Source organism: Cyprinus carpio, chromosome B7 (genome assembly GCF_018340385.1).
Source record: "Cyprinus carpio isolate SPL01 chromosome B7, ASM1834038v1, whole genome shotgun sequence".
Classification (NCBI taxonomy): domain Eukaryota; kingdom Metazoa; phylum Chordata; class Actinopteri; order Cypriniformes; family Cyprinidae; genus Cyprinus; species Cyprinus carpio.
The window spans coordinates 11,580,584-11,605,028 of NC_056603.1; the positions used below are offsets into that span (position 1 = coordinate 11,580,584).

The 24,445-nt window shown below is 34.6% G+C and overlaps 3 protein-coding genes across 5 annotated transcripts in view; 2 read left to right on the plus strand and 1 right to left on the minus strand.

Annotated features, from left to right (window-relative positions):
* Positions 1 to 12,354, minus strand: part of LOC109076568 (diacylglycerol lipase-alpha-like) — a 38,291-nt gene extending 25,937 nt beyond the window's left edge. The window contains exon 1 of one of the 2 annotated variants that reach the window (XM_042727261.1): positions 11,663 to 12,344. The gene's annotated coding sequence lies outside the window, so the exon portion shown is untranslated. Of the gene's footprint in view, positions 1 to 11,662 lie in introns of both variants that reach the window. The other variant, XM_042727263.1, reaches the window with a different exon arrangement.
* A 5,224-nt stretch (positions 12,355 to 17,578) lies between these two features.
* On the plus strand, positions 17,579 to 18,771 carry LOC122137937 (DNA-directed RNA polymerases I, II, and III subunit RPABC5). Its single transcript, XM_042727264.1, has 3 exons — positions 17,579 to 17,710; positions 18,316 to 18,420; positions 18,518 to 18,771. The coding sequence occupies exons 2-3, from the start codon at positions 18,326 to 18,328 to the stop codon at positions 18,624 to 18,626; spliced, it is 204 nt and encodes a 67-aa protein (XP_042583198.1). The 5' UTR covers positions 17,579 to 17,710; positions 18,316 to 18,325; the 3' UTR covers positions 18,627 to 18,771.
* Positions 18,772 to 19,730: 959 nt separating this feature from the next.
* On the plus strand, positions 19,731 to 23,357 carry LOC109058550 (succinate dehydrogenase assembly factor 2, mitochondrial). 2 transcript variants are annotated; one of them, XM_042727266.1, is made up of 4 exons: positions 19,731 to 20,084; positions 21,151 to 21,362; positions 22,669 to 22,778; positions 22,971 to 23,357. In XM_042727266.1, exons 1-4 carry the CDS (start codon positions 20,058 to 20,060, stop codon positions 23,096 to 23,098), a joined length of 477 nt encoding a protein of 158 aa, XP_042583200.1. In that variant the 5' UTR covers positions 19,731 to 20,057; the 3' UTR covers positions 23,099 to 23,357. The 2 variants fall into 2 exon arrangements, with proteins under 2 accessions (XP_042583200.1, XP_042583199.1); XM_042727265.1 differs by lacking the exon at positions 19,731 to 20,084 and adding an exon at positions 20,277 to 20,399.
* The last annotated feature ends 1,088 nt before the right edge of the window (positions 23,358 to 24,445 follow it).

Below are 24,445 nucleotides of genomic sequence, written 5' to 3' on the forward strand. Positions count from 1 at the left end.
ATTGGGGTAAAGGGATACGCCCTGGCAAAGAACTTCCCCAAAACATTTGTGCATTTTAGTGGGTGGTGTGGAGCAAAGGTTCAGGTCAAACTGAAATTAACATTTACTTCCTGCTTCCACGGTTTATTGGTTTTAACATCCAAGTGTGTTCAAATCCCAAACCAAAACTAATCTTAACACTTGGACCACTGATGATTGTTTTTAAACAGGTTTACCAATGAGTTTTGTCAATGTTTGTTTAAACAAATAGTCCTACCCCAAACTTGCACCATTGTCAAACCCTTTAAACAAACAAAGCAATGATTCGAAAGTTCTCCTCTGATTGATAAATCATAATTTGTTGATTTGTTGTTGTCTTTTCTGAATTTTAATATATATGAGGTGTTTTTTCAGAAAAAAAGATACTTTTTATTTTTAATATAGGTGTTATTTAATCATTCTCCTGCCTGACAGACCTGACATTTTAATGGACAGATTGTAAATGAGTTTAAGTGCGGCTGTTTGTTAATGGTTTCAGTGTATCTGTATGGTAGCAGTTCATCATTTCTCAATCTTCCCTTTTCCCTTCACACTTGCGTCTCTCTGTTTCTCTCTTTCCTATCATCCATCTATCTACGAAGACTCATCCCTAAAACCAAACGCTAATATGAAGCCCGTCTGGAAACCAAAAACTCTTAAAGTAAATACAAAACAACATTCATTCTCATCATATAAACATCCTGCTCACGTCCTCAGGAAGGTTGTTCTCTGCTATGAAAGTCTATAACTATTTCTACTATTAATAAAAACTAAAATCACTAAATTATTTTTTTAATTATTTTTTTTTTTTACTGTGAATTTTATGTGTTATTTATTTAAAGAAATGTATCTATATGCTAGTCATTTTCTCTACTAGATCATTTTTAGCATATACCAATCAAAAATTTGGTTTTTAATTAAGATATATTTAAAAATATTTATTTTTTTTAATTAAATGAATAATTTAATTCAGCAAGGATATATGAAATTGATCAAAAGTGACAGTAAAAGACATTTAAAATGCTACAAAATATTTCTATCTTAAATAAATGCTTTTGTTTTGAACTTTTTTCATAGTATCATACTTTTTTCAAGTATCACAGATTTCACAAAAAAATTATCAACATTGATATTAACCAGAAATGTTTCTCGAGCAGCAAATCAGTATATTAGAATGATTTCTGAGGTTCATGTGACACTGAAAACTGGAGTAATGATGCTGAAAATTCAACTTTGCATCACAGAAATAAAGTAGGCTACATTTTAAAATAGAAAACATTTCATTTAAATTGTACTAATATTTCACAATATTACTGTTTTTACTGTATTTTTTAATAAATAAATGCAGCACTGGTGAGCAGAAGTTATGCATTTAAAATGTATTGTCTTTCTATTTCAGAAAAATCAAAAATAAAATATTGATGACATCATCTCCTTATTCTTTTGGTCTAATTACATGCTTTCTAAAATATGAATGTCCCTCCCCTTAATACCACCTGCCAGAGACTAACAAATCCAGGTGGCTAAACTTAGTTTTGTCAGTCTGCATAAAAAATGGTGTACTTCCTGCCACTATTTCCTGTGTTACCATAAAATACAATACATTTTGTTTGGTGTGGTTATTTTGAGTTTTTTTTTATGTGGAATTTTTATTGTATTTATATGGGAAATGGATATTGTCATTAAATTAAAAATAGATACACTGTTTTACTTTATTAAATGAGAGGGCCCATCATATGCAGTTGTTATAGTGTCTATTAATGACAAATGAGTGTGCAAAGCCTTTTAGGATTTGCTGAAACTTTCTTATCCAAAGCCAAACTTTTACAATTTTACAATTTCAAATCCATTTTTAAGATTTCACCCCAAAAATCAGTGCAGAAATCATGCAAAAATGTTCACATATCATCTTTGATTCTATACATTTCTGTAAAAGACAGCATCTTCACACTTACTTAGGCATACACACTCATTCAAAGCAGACATAAATCCACAAACACAAACACACACACTGCAGGTGGAGCTGGAAGATGCTGAAAGAGCCGAGTGGGCGGCAGTGAAAGTGAAACATGATGAGGATGCAGGGAAAAGGAGGACTAGCATGAAAATTAGGAGAAAAAAGACAGAAGGCAAGAGAGAGCAAGGGTGAGTGGAGGAAGAGAGAGAGAGAAGGAGGGAAGGAAGAATCTGGAGCAAGTGATGAGAGGAGAGGAGAGGCAGGGGAGAGTGGGTGTGTGTAGCACATGGTCCTCAATCTAAAAAAAGGACAAAAGTGGTTGAAGCCAAGCTCGGAGTATGGATGAGCGAGATGAAAAGGAGAAAAGACAGAGAAAGAGGGCTGCAGCTACACAGAGATGGTGAAAACACAAAGGACATTTCATGTCTGGTTGAAATTAACTAGGGATGCACGATTAATCGAATGCGATTGTCATGCGAATTTTGTTAGTAAAACCGGTTCTGTAATCAGCTGTAAATCATCATCACGTGCTTTCAGATGGAGCAGCATTTACTACACGGAGCCGTAGTTCACTGACAAGTTACGCAAAAAAATAAATAAAAATAATTCGCAGACGATCTTATTGCGCAATTATGAAATCGAAGAAATCATTTGTGACAATGAAAGCTGTTTGCGTAGCTTCTCAGTGAACTACGGCTCTGTGTAGTAAATGCTGCTCCACCTGAAAGCATGTGAAAATACCACATTTAATAACATGTTTTTATTCCAAACTCACTTCATAACATCAGTCGAGTGTTTGAAATATATCCTTCTGTGAGATGATGTGGCTTTCTTACACAGAATAAGACACACAACATATTTCATAGTATTCTAAGCAGTGATAAAGGCATTGCATTATCAATATACTTTATTTTAATGAAAATTATAATAATAATAATAACAACTCAAATAACGACTCAAACTCTGTTTATTAGTCATGTTGAATCAATAAAAGCAGTTAAAGGTGCTGTATATAAGTTTTTTATTCTACTAAAGCATAAAAATTAGGGATGTAACGATTAACGATAAACGATTTTAAAATTGATTCAAATACGTGATGATTCAAATAGGTTGAGATGCAAAACCAATCGCGATTCATTTAGGGGAAGGAGTTTATATGAATGCATGTCTGAGGTGAAACTTACTGTCTTTAGAAGAGTTTAGATGGTATTTTTTATTTTCATCTAGCCTCAGTATAATGCATACTAAAGTTCATATGTGCAGCGCTGTTAAAAAATAAATAAATAAAAAAAACAGCAGCGCTGTTTTGTTTACAACAGAAACCAATGAAAGAGTGAATCTGCGTCTCATTCAGCTCATCCACTGTTTCATGCAGATATTTTTATGTATAGTTTCACGAAACTGAAGTCAAACCATTCTATTATTGTTTGAAAATTTCGAGTTGAGTGAATCGTTACATCCCTAATGAAAATACTATAATACGTTTGCAGATATTTAAGAAACATGCTACGTTAACATTCTTGTTTATCTGAAAAACAATGCTACAGTCAGTTATTCTCCTTTGAAAGTGTGCGTTCCGGGCTGGAATGTCAGTCTCTGTTTTGGTTTGTGAAACCTACCCACTGCCAGTTTACCCAATTGTATTTCAGCACCCCGGGTTGCCAGCTGGTGGAAAACACAGCATATTTCATTTCATTCATCGTCAAGTGCGCTCGTTCTTGTTGGTGTCGTCAATCTGGCAACCTGTGTGCATCAAGTCTGAGGAGGAGGGGCCGGGTGAAAAAAACTCTCTCTAATGTTTTAAATTTGCACTGCAATACCAAGTTCAACCACTCGGTGTCAATCTTAAATTCAGCACCTTTAAATCTTCTGTTTATCCAGCTACAGCTATAGGCATTTCCTGGGTTTCTTGTGCCAGGCGTATTTGGGGTTTCAGCGCGAGAGTGCCCTCTGGCCTTTGGATGGAGATTAACTGCTGATTACAGAATCGTATTTCAATGAAAAATACACATGACAATCGCAGCTTCTGTCTAATTGCGATTTCGATTCCATTTCGATTTATCGTGCAGCCCTAATATTTACTAAAAACTTTTCAACCTGCATGTTAAAGCCCTGATTTTTATAGGGCTGGGCACTGACAAAGATTTTATGGTTCAATTTGATTCCAATGCAAATGCTCTTGATTCGATTTACTGAGAATATTTCATATTTCAGGTCAAGTAGGTATAAATGTTTAAGTAAAAAAAAAAAAAAAAAAAAACCTGGTTTAACCTATATACAGGAAACCCTCTTAGTACATTACTTGATACATGACATCACAAACTATTACTTTTTTTTATTGAAAACAAACTAATAAATATTAAATTGCTATTTATTTTTTGATGTAATAACATAAATTAAAATAAAAACTGAAATTATTCAAATGGGAATTTTTTCGCCAATTTGTTGTTAAAATATAATTATTTTAATGAAGACTGTCATGCGAACATACATTAAATAAGACATTTCTTTTGTGTTATAACTAGTAGTAACTCTTGAACTGAACCGATGGCAACAGCGATCACGCATGCCACATTAAAAAGCATCAAAATTACAGTTATTGTTTCAATTTCATGATAAATCTGAATTTGTTGGTTTGTTAAAAATTAAGATTAGTTGAAATTGGGAAATCAAAGTGGTCACAACAGCCCTACAATTTTATAGATTTTTTTTTTTTTATAGATTTTTTTTTAAATCAAGCATCAAAATATACTGCAGAAAACACTTCCAACAGCTCCTGACAAGAACAAATTGACTATGAGAATCATTATTGTTCAGTAATAAAAACTGTAGGAACGCACCAATCAGGATTTTTCCGGCCAGTAACAATGATTTTTTTTGTCATCTAAACCATCCCAATCCCGATTAATTAGCTATTTTAAAACAGTCTATTTGTCTTTGACAAACACACTGCAGAATATATTATCTTAAATCTAAACTTTTTTTAGGCCTAATAAAAACAAGTAGGCTTAAACTAAATGTTATTTATTTAAAGATTTTATTAATTTATTTAATAAAGACATTTGATGAAGCCCTTCTGCATGAAGTGATGGAAAATGTCTCTGAACATTTCCCTACTCTGAAAAATGTGCCATTAATAAAGTCAAAAGTTATGAGGGGAAAAAATCATTATGTTTATGACTAACTGTAACTTAATGTGGAAAGACTGAATGCAAAACAACATCAGAACCGAGAGGAAGGTGAGGGAAAAATAGACGTGGTCAAATCTGGTCAATAATTGACACGGTGGGCAAAAAAAAAAAAAAAACACAGAATGGATGGTTTGAAGGTAAAAGTTTGTAAAGATGGCTGTAAAGTGGAAACATTCAGCAACTGGCTCTGAAACGCATCAAATAAAGTGTTGATTTCATAATGGAAAATAGGGATTATGTATTGGCAATTTGGCATGCCGAGGAACGATTAGGGGGTGGAACGCAGCATGTTGAAAAATAAATAGGGCATGACAGGGGGAAAAAAGTGTAGCGTATGTGGCAAGGAGAATGAGAAAGACAGAGCAGAGCAGAGCAGGATACAGTCAGCTGGCTGCTTTCATGCTTGCTGCTTGTATCAACACTGTACTTGTCATAGGACTGAATATTTGCCTTTGTGCACTCTGGAGACATTCACACAGGACACGTTCTTGCATTCTGCCTGCGCTATTTTGCAATCATTGTATATGTACACATGCGGCAGATAGATGCCTTTGGTTGTTTTTCAGCGTCTCCTGATATAAGCATGTCACATCAAGTTAAAAATACTTCAACTTGGGACACACAGCCCATCATCTCAATTTGAGGGCACAGCAAATGAATTTGGTGGCATGATAAAAATCTGCAGATACTGAATTTTAACAATAACACGAAGAGTCTTTTCAAGACACACCTACAATGATTAGTAAGCAATGATATTAGAGGTATACATTCTTTCTGTACGAACAGAACAAATATAGTATATAGCAAACAAGATGTATAAAAAAAATGCAAATTATAAAAAAAAGCTAAATAAAAATTAATAAATGTATAATAAATGTATAATTAAATGACATATTAATACAAATTTATTTATATTTTATTATAAAATATTTCCGTATAAGTGGGTTGTAGGTTAAAAATGTATAACCAAGTGTGATATTACAAAGTCATTTAAAAATAGTAATAAAAGAACTACAATACCTACAACCCTGAAGAGAGATCCTATATATATATATATATATATATATATATATATATATATATATATATATATATATATATATATATATATATATATATATATATATATATATATATATATATATATATATATAAATATATATATATATATATATATGTATATATATATACACACACATACATATACATTATCATAGAAGTCACTTTCACTTTGAAAAATCATTTAATTTTTAACAACAAAAATAAAATATAACTATAGATTTTTTATGCTTATCAATTATCGATTGCTTGGCTCTAAGTAAAAGTATAGTATAGTATAGTATAGTATAGTATAGTATAGTATAGTATAGTATAGTATAGTATAGTACAGAATGGTATGTTTTGTTTACGTCATTCACACATTGCTTCATGAGATGATTATCTAAGAGCACATACCGTCCCTCATGTGTCGGACTTGTGCTTGTGTCTTTTTTTTCTGATTTTCAAACATGAGCAAGCTTAAATATTTGCACAATACTTCTGCATCAAATTAAAGGTTGTAACGTTATGATTTATCTCTGAGTTAGCTGGTTTGGTTAAAAATTCCTATGTAGAAAATAAACAGGAAATATACTTCCAGAAGCAAAGCAACAAAAAGTGGGCAGTCACTCCTGCGCTCTACATGCAAATTAGCAACAGTGTGTAGCTGTTTGTAACTCAAAAAACGAGTCTTGTGACCTGTCAATTACTGTACCTTCAGACTGCCACGCCGCCTCAAGAAATATCTGCCCTATGACTATCCAAATGACTCGTCATCAAATAATCTACTCCTTCTGTGGATTAACTGCACTTGAGGAAAGGAAATCTCATGACCTGCTTGTTTATGACAAGTATTTCAAACAATTATCCTGTTGTAAAATGAGGTTTCGGATAACTTTAATGTCATGCAATCCTCCTGATAAAGCCTCAGTTAAGCATCGGTGGGATATCATGGCGCCCACTTACAGAGGCCCCCAAAAAGTGCTTGAGCCACACTTGAAAACATCTGAATGTCATTGCATTAGATAGCAAAATAATAGCTTGTAAAAGTACATCCAGCCTCACTCAGTGGCCTTATTAATATGAATGATATGCTAATGCTTGTATTATGAGTTTGTACATCCATAACACCTCATACAAATGAGTCATTAATGAAAGCAGCCTGAAGTGATGAGAAAATATTTTACTATTTTTTCTGGTATCAATGTTGTCCATCTCCAATGCCGACTATAATCAAGCAGCTCACAAGAAGATTTTTTATACATATTTTAAATATAATTTAGTTATACTTATGCATATTCTAACTTATAAAAAATAAATATCATTAAATGAGCAACATCAGAACAATGAATGACAGCAAATGCACACAAAATTGCTGAAAAAAAAAAAATAATTGTGAAAGTAAAATTGTACACAATATTTAATCTAAATGGCCATTATCAACCAGTTCATTCATGCTTCTGGGTCTATTTTTGGACATAATGCCACACAAACTCTTTGGGAGAAAATAGGAAGACAGGCAAATTAAATTAACCCTCAATATGGTGTCATAAAAATGTAACGTGAGATGACCAAAAAAAAAAAAAAAAAATCTGCTAACTGCAACACAATGATCTGTGATGCCCGTCGGATACATGTGTAAACAAAAAAAATTACAAACAATTACAAAACAGTGCAGACAGAATGCATGGTCTCTTGTTCTACATAAAGCACAAGAATATTTTTGTAACTAGAAGCTTTATCGATCATGAATGCACTTCCACACATTGCATGACTATAACACCAAAGAAAACGTCAATCAATGGACTGATTCATACATGAATCACTTTATAACTCAAGACATTGACTGAAAAGCCTGACCGGAGATGGAAAAGCCAGCACTGATGGGAATCCTGAATAATCCGGGGCCATTATAATCAATGTGAGGTGATGATTAACTCCCAGAGTCAATTAGTTTAAAATAAAACCCAGATTTGCCTGAACAGGTTCACGCTGTAAGATGAACAACGTGCTGTTGAACTGAGGACAGACGACAATGACCCACATTATACTGGTCAACCACTAAAAGCAATCTAGATATTTGAAATATAGGATGCAATCAGTTACGTTAATGAACTTCAGAGTCAAGCCTGACTTTTGCATGATTCTGCAATTTTTTTCACTGCACCATAAAAGACATAAAGGAAGAGCTGTAATAAAAATTATCTGAGCCCTGAAGATCTATGCATTACTCAATAATGTATTACAGAAGCTCATACAAATTTAAGCAGTCTGACTGCTATATTTCTCTAGGCCACATACATTCTCTTGATGGTCTTTGCCTTTTTTTTTTTTTTTTTTTTTTGGTGATAGACTGTAGGATGTTTAGGGGACAATATCCCTGTTGTTCTTTCAGAAAGCTATATTTTTAGAGAACATTTGCCTGCATCATATTACAGAGATTGGATATCATGTACACACGACAAATTCCACACCATCAATGTTTTATCACAACACAGATCTGCAAACGTGAAACGTGGTGAACTGCTAAACTGAAGATCAAACACTGACATTGGATCTCATTCAAGAATCATGAGCCAACTGAATGGTGCACTCAATCTATTGTTCTACAAATTATTTACAAAAAATTTCATTCCACTTGTGTTTCATTAATGAGGCCCAGTGGCAGTAATTACAAATGCAGAAATTCTTTCTTTACTTCCATCTGCTGTATAAAAAAAAGAGAGAGAGAGAAAGAGAGAGAGTTTTATTAAATAATTGGAAATTATTTTTATTTTATTTTCAGTAAACCTAAATTGAGTTTTAGGAATAATAACGGTATAATTTATAATTAATGTATAAAGATATATAATATTTAATAAACATTTTATTTATAGTTAGTACTGCTATGATCAATATTTCTGCAATCACTGTACAGGACGCACCAGAGGAAGTGCACTGCAATCTTGCAATCATTTCTCAAGTCTGTGTATTGCATCACTGTGAACAAAGACTGGAAAGACTGAGGGCAAAATAACAGTTACTCTTTATAAACTGTATTATCCTACAAAGGACATCCTTTGATTGGAGGATTGTTTATGCCTCTCTTGACTGGCTAATCGCAAGTGTGTTCAATACAGTCTAATATGGGAGGTAAGCCTGCTTCAGAAGACCAAATGAAGCCTCCTGGCAATTTCGAGACCCCATCTAAACCTCAGTACCACACAAGACACTCAGCCTTTGATTGAATAATAATAGAGTTGTTCTGCTGGGGTATGGTGGAGAAGTAGGGCTTCACGATGGTTAAATTATTTCGTGATTTAATACATTTATCACATAAATCACATTATGAAAACTGGTAAAACCTTCAGAAGCATCTCTTAAAAGTGAAAACAGTGAAACTCCATTACTTCCAATAATTCCAAATTATGTTGGTTTTTCCTATTAAAAAATTGTTCATTTTCTTCCAGCTGAGTTGTAAAAAATTAAATAAATCAGAATAAAATAAAATAGAAAATACAATATATTAAAAAATAAATAAATACAGGTGTTTTGAAATTTTTAAATGATATTAAAAAAAAAAAAAAAAAAAAAAAAAAAAAAAAAAAAAAAAACATTTTCTGGAAGTATTTAACTAAACAAGTCCTTATGAGATCTTACTAAATAAAATTGTTAAATAAAAGCATAGCAGTCCAATAAGATATGCTTGCTTTATATAAAGGAAGGATTTGCATAATATAAATAAGTTGGACCTTCACTTTTCACAATAAACGCATGATATTTCCAAGCGAAACCGTAAAAAAACAGTATGGTGTGATATGATTTCATCCATCTGAAATTAGCTGGATTGTAAGAAGTAGGCATTTCATACAAGAATTTAGCCATGCGTGAAGTTTCTGAAAATATGTAAAGGTCTAATTTAATTACATGTTGACTTTTAAGGCACTTATGCATACATTAATGATAAAAAAACAATATTTCGCACCGGCAAATAATCATCTGATCTTTGGCCATATCTGCATCAGTCGCATCAGTTTCGATTAATGTAAGTTATCATTATGCCTAGATTTAACAGTTGTCATCAATAGACAGCGCTCATTGTCTGCTTTCATTTTAGCAGCAGTTTTCCGTGCATGTTATTTGCAACTTATTTCCCCATATTATCATTCATCAGCCAGCTTGCTCACTGGATTATGGACATCAACCACTTAAGATCCCATAATCAGTTGATAATCTGTTCAAAGGGTTAAATCAGTTAAATGACACAACAACAAAATCATCCTAAAACATGCTCTTTTGTCCATATACAAAAAGCTGCACTCAGTAATTGACAGCAATTTCCCCTGACAGCATACATGCATTTGCTGGCCCCTTCAAACTACTGATGGACGTCATCCAGCCTCGAAGATACAACCACAACCTCTCCATTAAGAATTAAAAGCTTCTGGTTCAGAACTTCACTCTCCTTTTCACACTATGTGTGTGCAGTAGACATGAAGATCTGCAATACTGCTGTCAAAAAGCTCAGGTAATCCTGAGCAAGAGTCAGAAGACAGACATCCTCACCGGCAATGAAATCAAGTAACATAATCTTAACTCACCACATTATAATGTAATTAATTGGGCATGTACCAGAAATGCTGGGTGTGCTCACATGCCTGCAGCAATGCAAAACCATTCCTTCATAAATGCACTGTTATTCACGCAGGTTGTAAAGGTATGACCTCAAAAATGACTAAGATGTAGATTGCTCACCAATAGGTCCCGGCAAAATACAAACATTAATACATTCAACAAAACACTATGACACCAGGTTTAAATAGCCTTGGAAATACTATGGTACTTTCTGTGCAATAACCGCATTGAGTATGATATTCTATTGTGAGTTTAAGAATTATGAATGTCATATTCTATATGAAACTATGGTTAAAGTTTTACTAAAGATCACCATAATAATGCAAAAATCTAATGTACTTCCAACAAGAACCCCATGTTAGTACCACATACACATATATGTATACATATATATAAAACATGGTAATACCACGAAAATCTGAAATGCCTAAAAGGACTGTGGCAGTATTATGGCATCAACTGGTAAAGCACAGTACTTTTTTGAGTAATATAAAATTGCACAGAATGATCACCATATTCGCATACCACGCTATAAGATAATCAAAGTACTACCAAGGTATATGCCCAAAAAACATGGTCATTTTCGTAAGTGCTATAACAATATTAACGGTATTCTGTGATGACTAGGCTATAGTTATTGAGTTGTACACAATCACAGACAGGTGACAATACCATAGTACTTAAAGCACTCAGAGTTGATTCAAAGAATCGCAATAAATGTACCATATCCAAACAAAAACAAATGTTTTTTGTTTTTTTGTTTTCGCTAGCGCAATGGGCTTTTCTGGCGGAAACTGCGGTTACCATGGTAAATTTTCCTAGGGTCGCCCGTACAGAGACTCACCTGTAGTATGAGCGCGTCTTCCCGAGACCTTCTTCTGCATGAACTCGCTTAAATCTCCCATCCTCCGCAAACACACACACACACCGAACCGCAGGACCGACCCAGATCACGGTTCCGAGCCAGCCACGGGTCTCAGAACAGCTACAGTCCCGTCAATGCGGCGTCCCGTTTGCATTCGCACAAACACATGAAGGAGTGAGGATGTGTCTAATCGCGGCTGTCCAGAAACAGCTTTTTTATTTCACATCGATCGCCTCAGTTTCATTGACATTCCGCCGTAACGTCACCGATATTTTCACGCCTTTCCAAGCGCGCGTCGCGTCAGAAGCCGCTCCATATTCCCCTCAAACCGCAGAAATATTCACGCACGCACGGATCAAACATTTATTCCGTGACAGTCCCTCTCCGCGTAGTAAAATCGTGCGGTAGATCCAGATCCCGCGCTGTCCTCCGCAGCAGCAGCAGGTCCCAGTCAGATTGATTGCTGTATATCTTCGCTACCGATCTTTTTTCCTTTGAAGCAACGTCGTTGCGATTCTCCATTCCAGTTGCGCATCCTGGACCCGCATCCCGTTTCCCGCGTGCGCTCCTGGCGTAGTTCACGTCATTCGTTGGCTGCCGTAAGAGGCGCTGCGCTATTGACGTACGACGCTGCGCTTTTCCGCTGCTTAGGAACCACAGACACACTGCTGGGACGGGCTTAGTGAATACAGAGGAGACTCCTCCGAATATGCTGGGCGTGGAACGACGTCATTTCCTTAATTTCTTAAGCCTTTGTAAGCAGCAGGGAGTGCCAATGGATGAGAAACAAATCAATTAATCAATACATACATTTATGAAGTACTTCATTGCATAGTATAGATAGACAATAGACAATATATAGGCCTATACACACACACACACACACACACACACACTGTATATATATATATATATATATATATATATATATATATATATATATATATATATATATATATATATATAGTTAGATGCATCATTTATATACATTATTTACTGTTAGATAATTTATATAGCTACATAATATTTTTACTCCAAGATAGATAGATAGATAGATAGATAGATAGATAGATAGATAGATAGATAGATAGATAGATAGATGATAGATAGATTATTAATACCAATATAATAGATTATTATACCAATAAACAGGTTCATACCAATCAGTCTTTGAGGTATGTGGGAATTTGATGTAACGCATCTTGACTGACATTACAATGCAAGTGAGCTTGCAAAACATTTCTGTTTAGGTAAATCCTGCTCAGGCACTCCCCAAAAATGCACCTTCTCTTATGATAAAGAATGATTGCCCCGGGATAATAACTGTCTGTGTTTGCTGGGGACTGTAGCACCTACATGACGTCAATAAAGTAAAATTACATAAAACTTCAATGCAACAAGCATTACACCAGTTCAAGCTGAAAGAAAGCACACGCACCCGAGCTGCACTGCACCCCCCTGTTCTCACTGATGGAGTGGTACAGCCCAGTTCCTCTCCTCCTCCTCTTGCTGCGGTGTCCTCCATCACTCCATTTCCTTTGATTCTGTTTCTCCTTGAGGACAGATTCAGGCCTTCCTGCAGAGCAGATCTCGGTTTCTCATCTTCTGTCTTTTCATCCTTCTTTAAAAAAGAGGACAAGGTGAGCAAGGATTACAAGGCAACATAAAGAAGGTACGTTCCATCCATCATCATCTTTTCATCCGTCCATCAGAAGTGGAATAGAATGTGATGCGCTGCTATGGCCTGTGCAGCCATCACAACTGCATCACTACATCTATCGCATCCATCAGATGCTCGATTAACCCATTTTCAGTCCGTCTTTCCAGGTTACACGTTCTCTGCATGGTTCTGCATTGCTTCATTCCTATTTTTGTGATTTTATTTATTTTTAATGTACAGTGCTCCCCTCCCCTCCGCTGGTCCTGTATGACTCATGCAGATTCACAGGGATATTTCTGCATACTGCAGATAAACTAGTTCGTGTTTATTGCTTCAGAAACACCATTCATTGTGTTTGGTGGGTGCAAAAGGTCTGTAAGGAACATGACTGATGTTAAGAGTTACTTGTCACTTTGGTCCCACATACCCTGAAAAAAAGGTTCTATGCACAAAAGACGTACATGCTTATTAAGGAAGCAACAACTAATGGATGCTGCCCTTTGGCTGTTAAATACAAGCAAATATAGCATGTATAGCATATAGCAAATATAGCATGTGACAGTCAGTAGGCCACTGCATATACAGTAATGTCATTGCTACATCAAGGTCAAAGACTCAAATGTTTAATGTGATATAATTCTGTTTTTGTGACATATTCACGTTTTTTTTTTTTTCATTCCATACCCATATGCATTTTTCTGTGGAATGCAAAAACAGAATTTGCTCTTTTTCATATAATGCTAGTTCAGTCCACTGCTGTCAAGCAAAAACTATAAATAAATATGAATAAATATGAGAAAATGTGAAATTATTAGAATGGTTTTGTAATTATTTAATTTTATTTTTACATTTTTGTTAATTCTTTTAACATTCTTTTAATATTTTTACATATGGGGTCAGTAAGTGTTTTTATTATTATTATTATTATTATTTTTTTTTTTTAATAATTGACCAAAAATGACAGTACAGACCTTTATAATGTTACAAATAACTGCTGTTTTTGATCTTTCTATTAGTATAAAAAAACTGGGGAAAACAAAATACATCAAGGTGGACAAAATATTAAACAGAACAACTGTTTTAACATAGATAATAATAAATGTTTCTTGAGCAGCAAATCAGCATATTAGAATGATTTCTGAAGGATCAAGAGTAATGGTGCTAAAAATTCAGCTTTGCATCACAGGATTAAATTACATTTTAAAATATATTAAAACAGAAAACAGATATTTTAAATTGTAATAATATTTCACAATTTAACTGTTTTTACTGTATTTTTAATCAAATAAATGCAACCTCGCTGGGCAAAAGAGACTGCCTTCAAAAACATATTAACTGACCCAAACGTTGGAACAGTTGTGCACATGGAGAAATTTAAAACCTCAATCTCTCCCTTTTCTTTATATTTGTATTCCTAAAAGAAAGCCCAGGAAAACCTGCTGGATTCCTTGACCCCTTGATCCCATTCCCACATGGAAGCAAAAGCCAAAGGAGCGTCGAAGTCTGCCTCAAAAGCAGAGAAGAAGGAGGCAGCGCCACCGCCAAAACCAGACCCCGTCTCTGCTGAACCCGCAGAACCCGAGAACCCGGCGGAAGATGGAGCGACCAACCAACACGGGGCGGCGGAGTCCACAGGAAGTAGCTGTGAAGCCTTAGAAAGTTTAAAGCCTTTCCTGATTGGAGGAGCTGTCATCGCACTTGGAGCTGTATTGGTGGGCGTAATCTTATTAGCCAAGAAAAACTGACCCAAGGCCTAAGATTAATTGTAAACCGTGGGGATGATTAGTTCACAGACTATTAAAGTTTATATAAAGGGGTGGGGAGTCACTAGCGGGGTGAACATATGTCCTCTTTGTCCTGAACATGTGCCAGGATTTCCAAAATGCCAAAACTGTCCGGGTTTTGGCTTTGATTTTCATAATGACTGAAAAATAGCATGCAGGCATTCTACATAATCGACCAATCGTGGCACACGAGAAGTTGGGATCTACAGAGAACGGCCAAAGCAATGCAAATTTACATAGATACAATGTATGAAGACTATAGAGACTGTTTCAACAAAAGCAAAACAAAGTCAAAACCCGGGCATTTGAAGCAATGTAGAAATCCTGACCAGGACATGTCCTGGAAAACGAGTACATATGGTCACTCTACACACTTGGTGTCTTAATTTTATGCTGTACTTTAATTTCAGTGCTTGTGGTGACGTTCCTGCCAGCTATTAAAGCAAGCTAGAGATGCATTTAGGCCAAACACTTTTCATATAACATTCAACTTAGTTATAGCCAATGCACATTTCCACCAAAACTTTGATCCTAGTCACTCTGCCTGCTGGTTGACGCTCAAAAACACCCTCATCCATGCCACAATGTTGAGATTAAACCAATTATCCAAAAAATATATCAGTTTTTCAAGCTGGACTTAAACCTATAACTGCCAACCGTAAGATACAATAATGTTAAGATGCATGATTCAAGGTTAAAAATACAGAATTTGTCTGTCATTTATAGAAATTAAATGCCATTTATGTCAATAAAAGCAATTGGTTTCATACTTAAATGCTTGTGCAGATCTATATGTACATATCAAGCCACTGACATCTATTACAGTTAGGCCTGTATTGTTGAGAGAAGGTGTAGAAATGTAAAGAAAATCTCAATTATTTCAAATATTATATAGGTTCATTTTGCATTTGACATCAGCCATCGAACAAACACAAGTCACTGAATAATTCAGTAATCTTGCCTGTGAATTGCATACTGTAGACCATCTGTGCCATTTCAAAATCTCAGTTTCTCGTTTGAACGACGTTGATGATTTTTTTGAAGTGGGCCAATGGAAATAGATGCGTGATGCAACATAGATGCAACGTAGATTATGACGGCTCTTGGCCAACAGCTTTAATTTCGCAGTTACACTATGATGAGTGCTACACACAACAGAAACAATCCCTAAATGCATGCAGACACGAACAATATACACTCACACGTCACATGACATACTGTTACAGAAAATGACATTTTCTTTAAAGTGCGTATATAATGCAATAATTCAAATAGAACTCTGTATTTAAAAGAAAGAAGACTGTGTATTAGTTGTGATACTGAGGGTAATGATGTGGATGATGATGTGGCAACATGGTGGTTGTCTTGGAGGTGATGATGATGATGATGAGTGATTATGATTTTATTTGTTTGTTCTAATGAAGTTTACCTGTTCCTCTAATGTGGCCCCTTTCCTCCTGCCATATGTATTTATTTTGCACACAACCTCGCCTGCTGTCTTTCTGCTGTTCCTCGTGTGAATTAAAACAAGATGGCTCCCTTGTGACTTATTAAAGGACAGTGAACAATATTTCCCCAGCCTCAGTGGGTTTTTTTTCTCTAGTTATTTTTGGACAGAATTCAATACTTGAAGCCTGTTTTTTTTTTTTTTTCCATACTTCTGACAGATGTCTTTGCTATTTTTAATTTAATCTATTTACTAAATGAAGCAAAGTCACTATTAACAAGAATATATGTGTGTGTGTATATATATATATATATATATTATATATATGTATATATATATATATATATATATATATATATATATATAGTGTTTCCCACCCAATTTACTAATTATAATTCGGGTAATATAGACATGCATCTATCACTGGAAAAAGGAAGAACAACAACAAATACATACAAAGGTCAGGGGTTATGCATAATACTTCATCAATGGATTAAATCAATCATCAGAGGACTTACCTACATAAAAGACTTCTGTAGGTGTGTTTGATAGTTTTGCTGCAATCCTACAAAAAATGCATTTACTGAATTTTGCATTATTACCGAATCATTTGCTTTTTAAAGTCATTAAATAAATTGTGATTATTTTATTCTAGCCCTAGTTTTTTTTTTTTTTTAATATTATATTCCCTCAACAACGCTAGTTTTTAACAGTACGAAACAGTATCACAATATAAGAATAAATCTCTCCCGATAGTTCTCACTAAACACCTTATTTATTTTGAATTTTCCATCGCAGGTTTTAACATATTGTTCATCAGATCGTTTAAAACCCGCTGATGTAGAGAAAGTGTCTGGATTAAAGAAGCTACAGAAAAAAAAACTTAAATATAAGCCAATTTTATTTTTATGTGTGTTGTTACAGAGATATGGTGACTTTAATGTACACTAATTATTGGAGTTCGACAGAAGTTCTCACGTCGCTCACTTCCGCACTTCAGAAGCGCGCGGATCTCTTCTCATGACGTTATTTCCGCCCGTGCGTTCGTGATAAACGCAAAGCGGAAATTACGCAGAAATAACGCGTCTGTTGTAAGCGGCGCGAGAGGAACGTCTGTAGCGTGCGAGATTGTTTTGGTAATGTTTCTTATATTTCTTGACATCTTCCATAATAATAACCAGTTCTGCTTGTAAGAGTTCAGTCATGGATTCTTAACTAAGGAACATATCTTGAGCTGAACGACTCTATTACATTTTATGTATGCATGTATGTATGTATGTAGGCCTATCTATCTATCTATCTATCTATCTATCTATCTATCTATCTATCTATCTATCTATCTATCTATCTATCTATCTATCTATCTATCTATCTATCTATCTATCTATCAATCATAGGGCCTATTTATTTACTTATTATTGCAGAGTAAAACCTCATGAGAACCTGAGTCTGTCTGTTGAGAGACATCGCAGACACTTTTAAAACACTATATATATATATATATATATATATATATATATATATATATATATATATATATATATATATATATATATATATACTTACTAATATACAAGCTTGGTACCTGACAAACAAAATACATACAAATGTCAAAAGTCCAGCAATCGCTAGGAAATTACTTAAAAATCCTCATCTGATAATCGTGAATGATTGGAATAATCCAGTCAAAAACAGGTTAATCGTGACTTTTCTAATAAAAGCTTGCTTTTCTTCGATTCAGGTCCTTCACCATGATCATCCCCGTTCGCTGCTTCACTTGTGGGAAGATTGTTGGGAACAAATGGGAGGCGTATTTAGGTCTTCTTCAAGCGGAGTATACAGAAGGGTGAGTTCATGGACTTTCCAGTGAGGTTTGATTTCTGAGCGTGTTGTCCGTGATGACCGTGGCGTCAAACTGAATCTGACTCTGCTGGTTTTCACAGCGACGCTCTTGACGCTCTGGGTTTGAAGAGATACTGCTGTCGCCGGATGCTTCTGTCTCACGTGGACCTCATCGAGAAGCTGTTGAATTACGCGCCGCTGGAGAAGTGAGGAGGTTTCAGTGAAACTGAATGCTTTATCCTGATGGAAGAAGCACGGTCTCGGAAATGGCTGGTTCATTAGACTATATCTGATGCGAGCTTATGATGTTGCATTTTTGTTTATTAGCATTTTGCAAAATAAAGATTGAAATGTGTATGTTTTGTGGTTCATTACATTTTCTTTTTTAAATATCTTAGAGAGGCAAGTATAACCTGGATATATTCTTTGCTTCTCTTCAACTAGTGTTATCAAGACACTAAGGAGATCCAGCGCGGGCGTCTGCTTCATTGACTGTACAGTCTTAGTGTGTGTAGCAGACTTCAAATGGTAATCGATGGCTACATGTGCATGTTTTATATGTTTTAAAAATACCCTCAACCTTAGCTCAAAAATGCAAAATGTTGTTATTCACCCTTATTTTCTAAATTTGCATACTGACACATCTGTTAAGCGCTGGAATGACAAAAAAAGCAGAGAACAGAATGCAATTTAAGTGATTTTAATTTTACTATGTTTCCTCAGAAATCTCATATAAAAGCACTTGCCATCACACAGTTGTTGTTATTATTATTAACTAAAACTGTTAAAAACATTCTTAATTCAAATAAAGCTAAAAACAAAATATAAATATTAGATGAAAAAATTTTAACAAAAATGATCAACGTTGTGTTTAGGTTGAAGCACAAAAATGAAACTGGAAATAAAAACCAAAACGTAAATTAAAAATTCATTTTATTGAACAAAATAGTAATATTTAAACATTAAAATGACAACAAGATATTAAGATAAAAATTAATTCCGAGTGAATAAATAATCAGCATATAAAAAAATAAAACTAAAATAACTGCTACGTGTGTTATCTTTGAAGAATGTATTATTTTGTCATTACGACCTTGCTAATTTGTATTTTGGGGACACATTAAACTGTGGTTTTAGGCTTTGGAATTTAATTTGAGTTTATTTTCAGACATTGAATAGGATTTTGCGTATAATAAACATAAAGCAAAGAGAATTATTTTGGGATTACTGTAGAAGATTAGTATCACTGTGTCTTTAAAAGATTGATATAACGCCGGAAACGTCCATCCGCTCGTACAAGCGCTCACTGAAATGCATTCCCGGGGAAACAAAGACTAGCTTTGATTAGACTTAACCTTTATTAAACTTACGCGTGTCAGCCCAGAGGTCATGGACAAACTCGAAGCTAAAATGCACACATGTTACGTCTGCACGATATAGAAACAGAGAGCCATTTAAAGCAACATTCAAATAATATTCAAATAAGAAGGCGATATTGACCTTACCAACATGGCGCCAGCTGCACGGCGTTTCCTGCTTTGATTGTGAAACAGTTGCGTAAACTCTCCTTCAAAATACTAAAAAAAAAACTCAGCCAAACACCTGATCAGCCACACATCACTGAAACCACTCCACGATAACATGTTTTTAGCAACTATCGCACGAAAGGTACGTTTGTTTGTTTGCTTTGCATTCATATGTGGCGACAAGTTTTAAAGATCACGTTTGACCTCATGTGTCTGAAGTGAGTTACAAGGTCCTCTTTCTGCAGCCCATCATATTAATTTCATACAGCTGATGTATAACATCCAAATAAACGCAGGGGTTTGGATAAATTGTTTGGTTGGATTTTTATCCTGTTGTCCTATTTTGACTGAGCAGCAAAGGCAGATGAGGACGCTGTACTTCATACACAAGACTAATTACACTCTTTTTTATACTAGTTTATATAATTCGTTTTTTAGAAGACAGTGTCCTGAGCAGGTATATTTACTTGTTTATGAATATCTAATGTTACAGATTATTCACCATTGAGATTATCAACTTGAGAAATCGTTTTGTACGTTTGTGTGTGTGTGTGTGTGTGTGTGTGTGTGTGTGTGTGTGTGTGTGTGTATATATATATATATATATATATATATATATATATATATATATATATATATATATATATATATATACACACACACACACAAAGTGTGTATATATATATATGCATATGTATGTAATCTCCATTGAAGAGGAGTGGACCAACATTCCACAGGCCACAATCAACAACCTGATTAACTCTATGTGAAGGAGATTTGTTGCACTGCGTGAGGCAAATGGTGGTCACACCAGATACTGACTGGTTTTCGGACCCCTCAATACAGTAAAACTGCACATTTTACAGTGGCCTTTTATTGTGGCCAGCCTAAGGCACACCTGTGCAATAATCACGCTGTCTAATCAGTATCCTGATATGCCACACCTGTGAGGTGGATGGAGTATCTCGGCAAAGGAGAAGTGCTCACTAACACAGATTTAGACAGATTTGTGAACAATATTTGAGAGAAATATGCCTTTTGTATACATAGAAAAAGTCTTAGACCTTTGAGTTCAGCTCATGAAAAATGGGGGCAAAAACAAACGTGTTGCATTTATAATTTTGTTCAGAGAGTATGTGTGTGTGTATGTATGTGTATATATATATATGAACAAACCAGGGTTATTAACTGAAGCTATATATTTCCAGGTGGTTCATTCTGTTTGCCAGGCATCATTGCGTCCAGCTGTCAGCACAGTGATTTCTCGGGGATACCGTGGTGATGCTCCAGAACCGACCATCATTGAGATCCCTCTGCCTCCTTGGCAGGAGAGGGCAGGAGAATCCCTGGACATCAAGAGGAAGAGACTCCTGTATGAGAGCCGGAAGAGAGGCATGCTGGAGAACTGCATCCTTCTGAGGTCAGCAGGTCAAGAACACGTATAGATAAAAGCCAACGACTCAACTGACAGCTCAACTTATTCTAGTCTTGGCAACAACATATAATATTGTCTAAGTGTATCTAAGTATGTTCAGGATGAATTCTAATGAGCTGTATACACTGAATACTATTTACAAATATAGTCATTCTATTCCATATCAGGGTTAACTAAAACCATAAAAAAAACTTTAATTGAGAAAGATATATCTTGTATGTGTGTGTGTGTATATATATATATATATATATATATATATATATGCATACATACATACATACACAAGACACAGGAAACAGGAATTAACTGGAAGACAAAACAAGGGTACATAAAAACTTCAAACTAAGAGACATGGGACAGAAATAACAGTCCAAGCTAACACACACACACACATATATATATTTTACATTGGGCCAGGCAGGTTTGAACAGCTTTTTTCCCTTAATAATAAATCATAATTTAAAAACTGCATTTTATATTTACTTTAATTATCTTTGTGTTATATTACAATTTGTTTAATGATCTGAATCTTTTAAGTGTGACATATGCAAAAAAATTTAAAAACAAGAAGGAGATCAAAAACCTTTTCACGGCACTGTATCTATATATTTGTGTGTGTATATGTATCTCTCTCTCTCTCTCTCTCTCTCTCTCTCTCTCTCTCGATGTATAAAAAAAACTAAATTGGAAATAAGAAACCGACAAACTATATACACATTCAAAACAAAAACTATTAGAAATGACAAGCACACAACAAAATTACTCAAATTAAAATGAAAACAGAAGATATAAAATAACAATTTATTAAAAAATATGAATAAAGACTCTAGCAGTATCTCAGTGATTTTAAAGATAAAATATATAAAAATAAAATAATAATGTTCCATATTAATTAATATGGTAAACCTTTACAATAAGGTTCCATTTGTTAACATTGGTTGATGGATTAAGTAACATTGACTAACAATAAGCATTTGTTAAAGTATTTATTTATTAATGTTTGTTGATATTAGTTCATAAAATACTGTTCATTATTAGTTCATGTATATTAAAATACAACTTTTGATTGTAGTAATGTATTAGTGAATATTAATACTAAAGTAAATGTAATAAATGTATTTTTCATTGTTAATGTTAACTAATAGTTAGCTAATGTTGACAATTGGAACCTTATTGTAAAGTGCTACCATTATTATTATTACTTTTTATTTAACGTTTAAAACCAAAAATAAGCATAATATTTATTACTATGTACTCTAACTACTCTGACTGTGACTTTTTTTGTTACCAGCCTTTTTGCTAAGCAGTACCTGAACACAATGAGTGAATCTCAGTTAAAGCAGTATGACAGACTCATCAATGAACCCAGCAACGACTGGGACATCTACTACTGGGCAACAGGTATGTATGAACAAACTGAACAGATAGTAGAGATGAACAATGGTGCACAGTTCAAGTATTCAGTTGAAATCTCAATCAAGAGTTTGACTTGATTTTATCCATTGATTTTTTTTCTTTGTAATAACATGCACTGGTTTATCACACACAATAAGACCAGGAATGTGTTTCTAAATACGGTCTTTCTCCTGTCAGAGACTCAGCCGACACCTGATGTGTATCAGAGCGAGGTGATGGAGATGCTCAAAGAGTTCACCAAGAACAAGGACATGGAGCAGCGCCTAGATGCCCCTAATCTGGAATATCTGGATAAGAGCAGTTAAAACTCGCCTTTCTGCCAGAGACTGTTATAGAGAAGCAGAACTGAACACATCTTATTTAAGAGGACAGACACCTGAGACCTATTCAGAGTCATTTTAAAGTTGCCTGGGATTAAATATTACATAAATCGCACACCAAATATTGGACAGTTTGCATGTACACATAAATAAAATTGTATTTCATCATAAAACTTGTCGTCATAAAAAGCTGATCCTCTGATTCATGTTAATATATACTTTAAATAAACTTACATTTTCTACATATGTATGTATAAAAGAAGTTTATTTAAAATACCTATATATGTGTGTGTACAATTAATTTTAAATATAATTATTTAATATTATCTTAAGATGTATTTGGACATTTGTCACATTTAAAAATGTTTGCATTTCATTGCATTTTGTTTTTCATTAATGCAATGGCATGCAGGCAGATAGATTTTTTTTTTTTTTTTTTAACATTTTTTTTATCTCCATCCAACTATATTTTGGGATTGGTTCAAAGTCTAACATGTATCTCTACCAGTAGATGGCAGACTTTTCCTTGCCAATGAGATGAATGTAAAGAGATGTGCAGCGACTGATGCAGTTCCTCCCTGTTGAAAAGCATCAAAGTATTTTGACTTAGGGAGTCTTTGTCATCATCATCATCATCACACTCAAGCAGCGCACTTCGCACCAAAAACAGATCCGACACTGCCCTGAATGCTGAGGTACACAGACGTCAAAGGGCATCCCATGATTTGACGGCAGTGAGCTTGTAGTCATGACAGTTTTCGCCTTTAAGCAAGCGTTGTCCCAGATATGTGTCTGTACCTGTGTACCCTGCATTTCTGAAAATGACTAAACACAGCCGCTCTCACTGCTTAAAAGCACAGATAGCCTATCACTGGGCTGTGCTTCATTCACATAATGGGTTCCAGAGTGAATACCAATAAATCACAATTTCTTAAGAAAAAGACAGGTGGAATCGATAAATAAATTCCAACTTCAATAGAACCTTTTTAATACACAAAATGCTCCTTAGATTTTTAAGCGGTTCTTTTAAAGACCCAATGTGGTGAAAATCAAGCTTTTAATATTGTTTGCATGTTTATATACTTAAAAACAAACCACATGCAAATTCATCAGTCAACACCACTGCTGAGCATTTTCTCCCTAAAACTGCTGTGTCTCAAAAATGCGGAACCAATTCTAACAGCTTGCATTTTAGGGTTTTTCATATAATTAGCAAACAGATTCTACCTGAGTATGTTGATTTTTACAAGCTATGTTTCTGGAATGGCGAACGGGAACCTGGTTTGTGAACAATAGCAGCACAATTTTAGCTGTTTGATAACACAGTCAAGC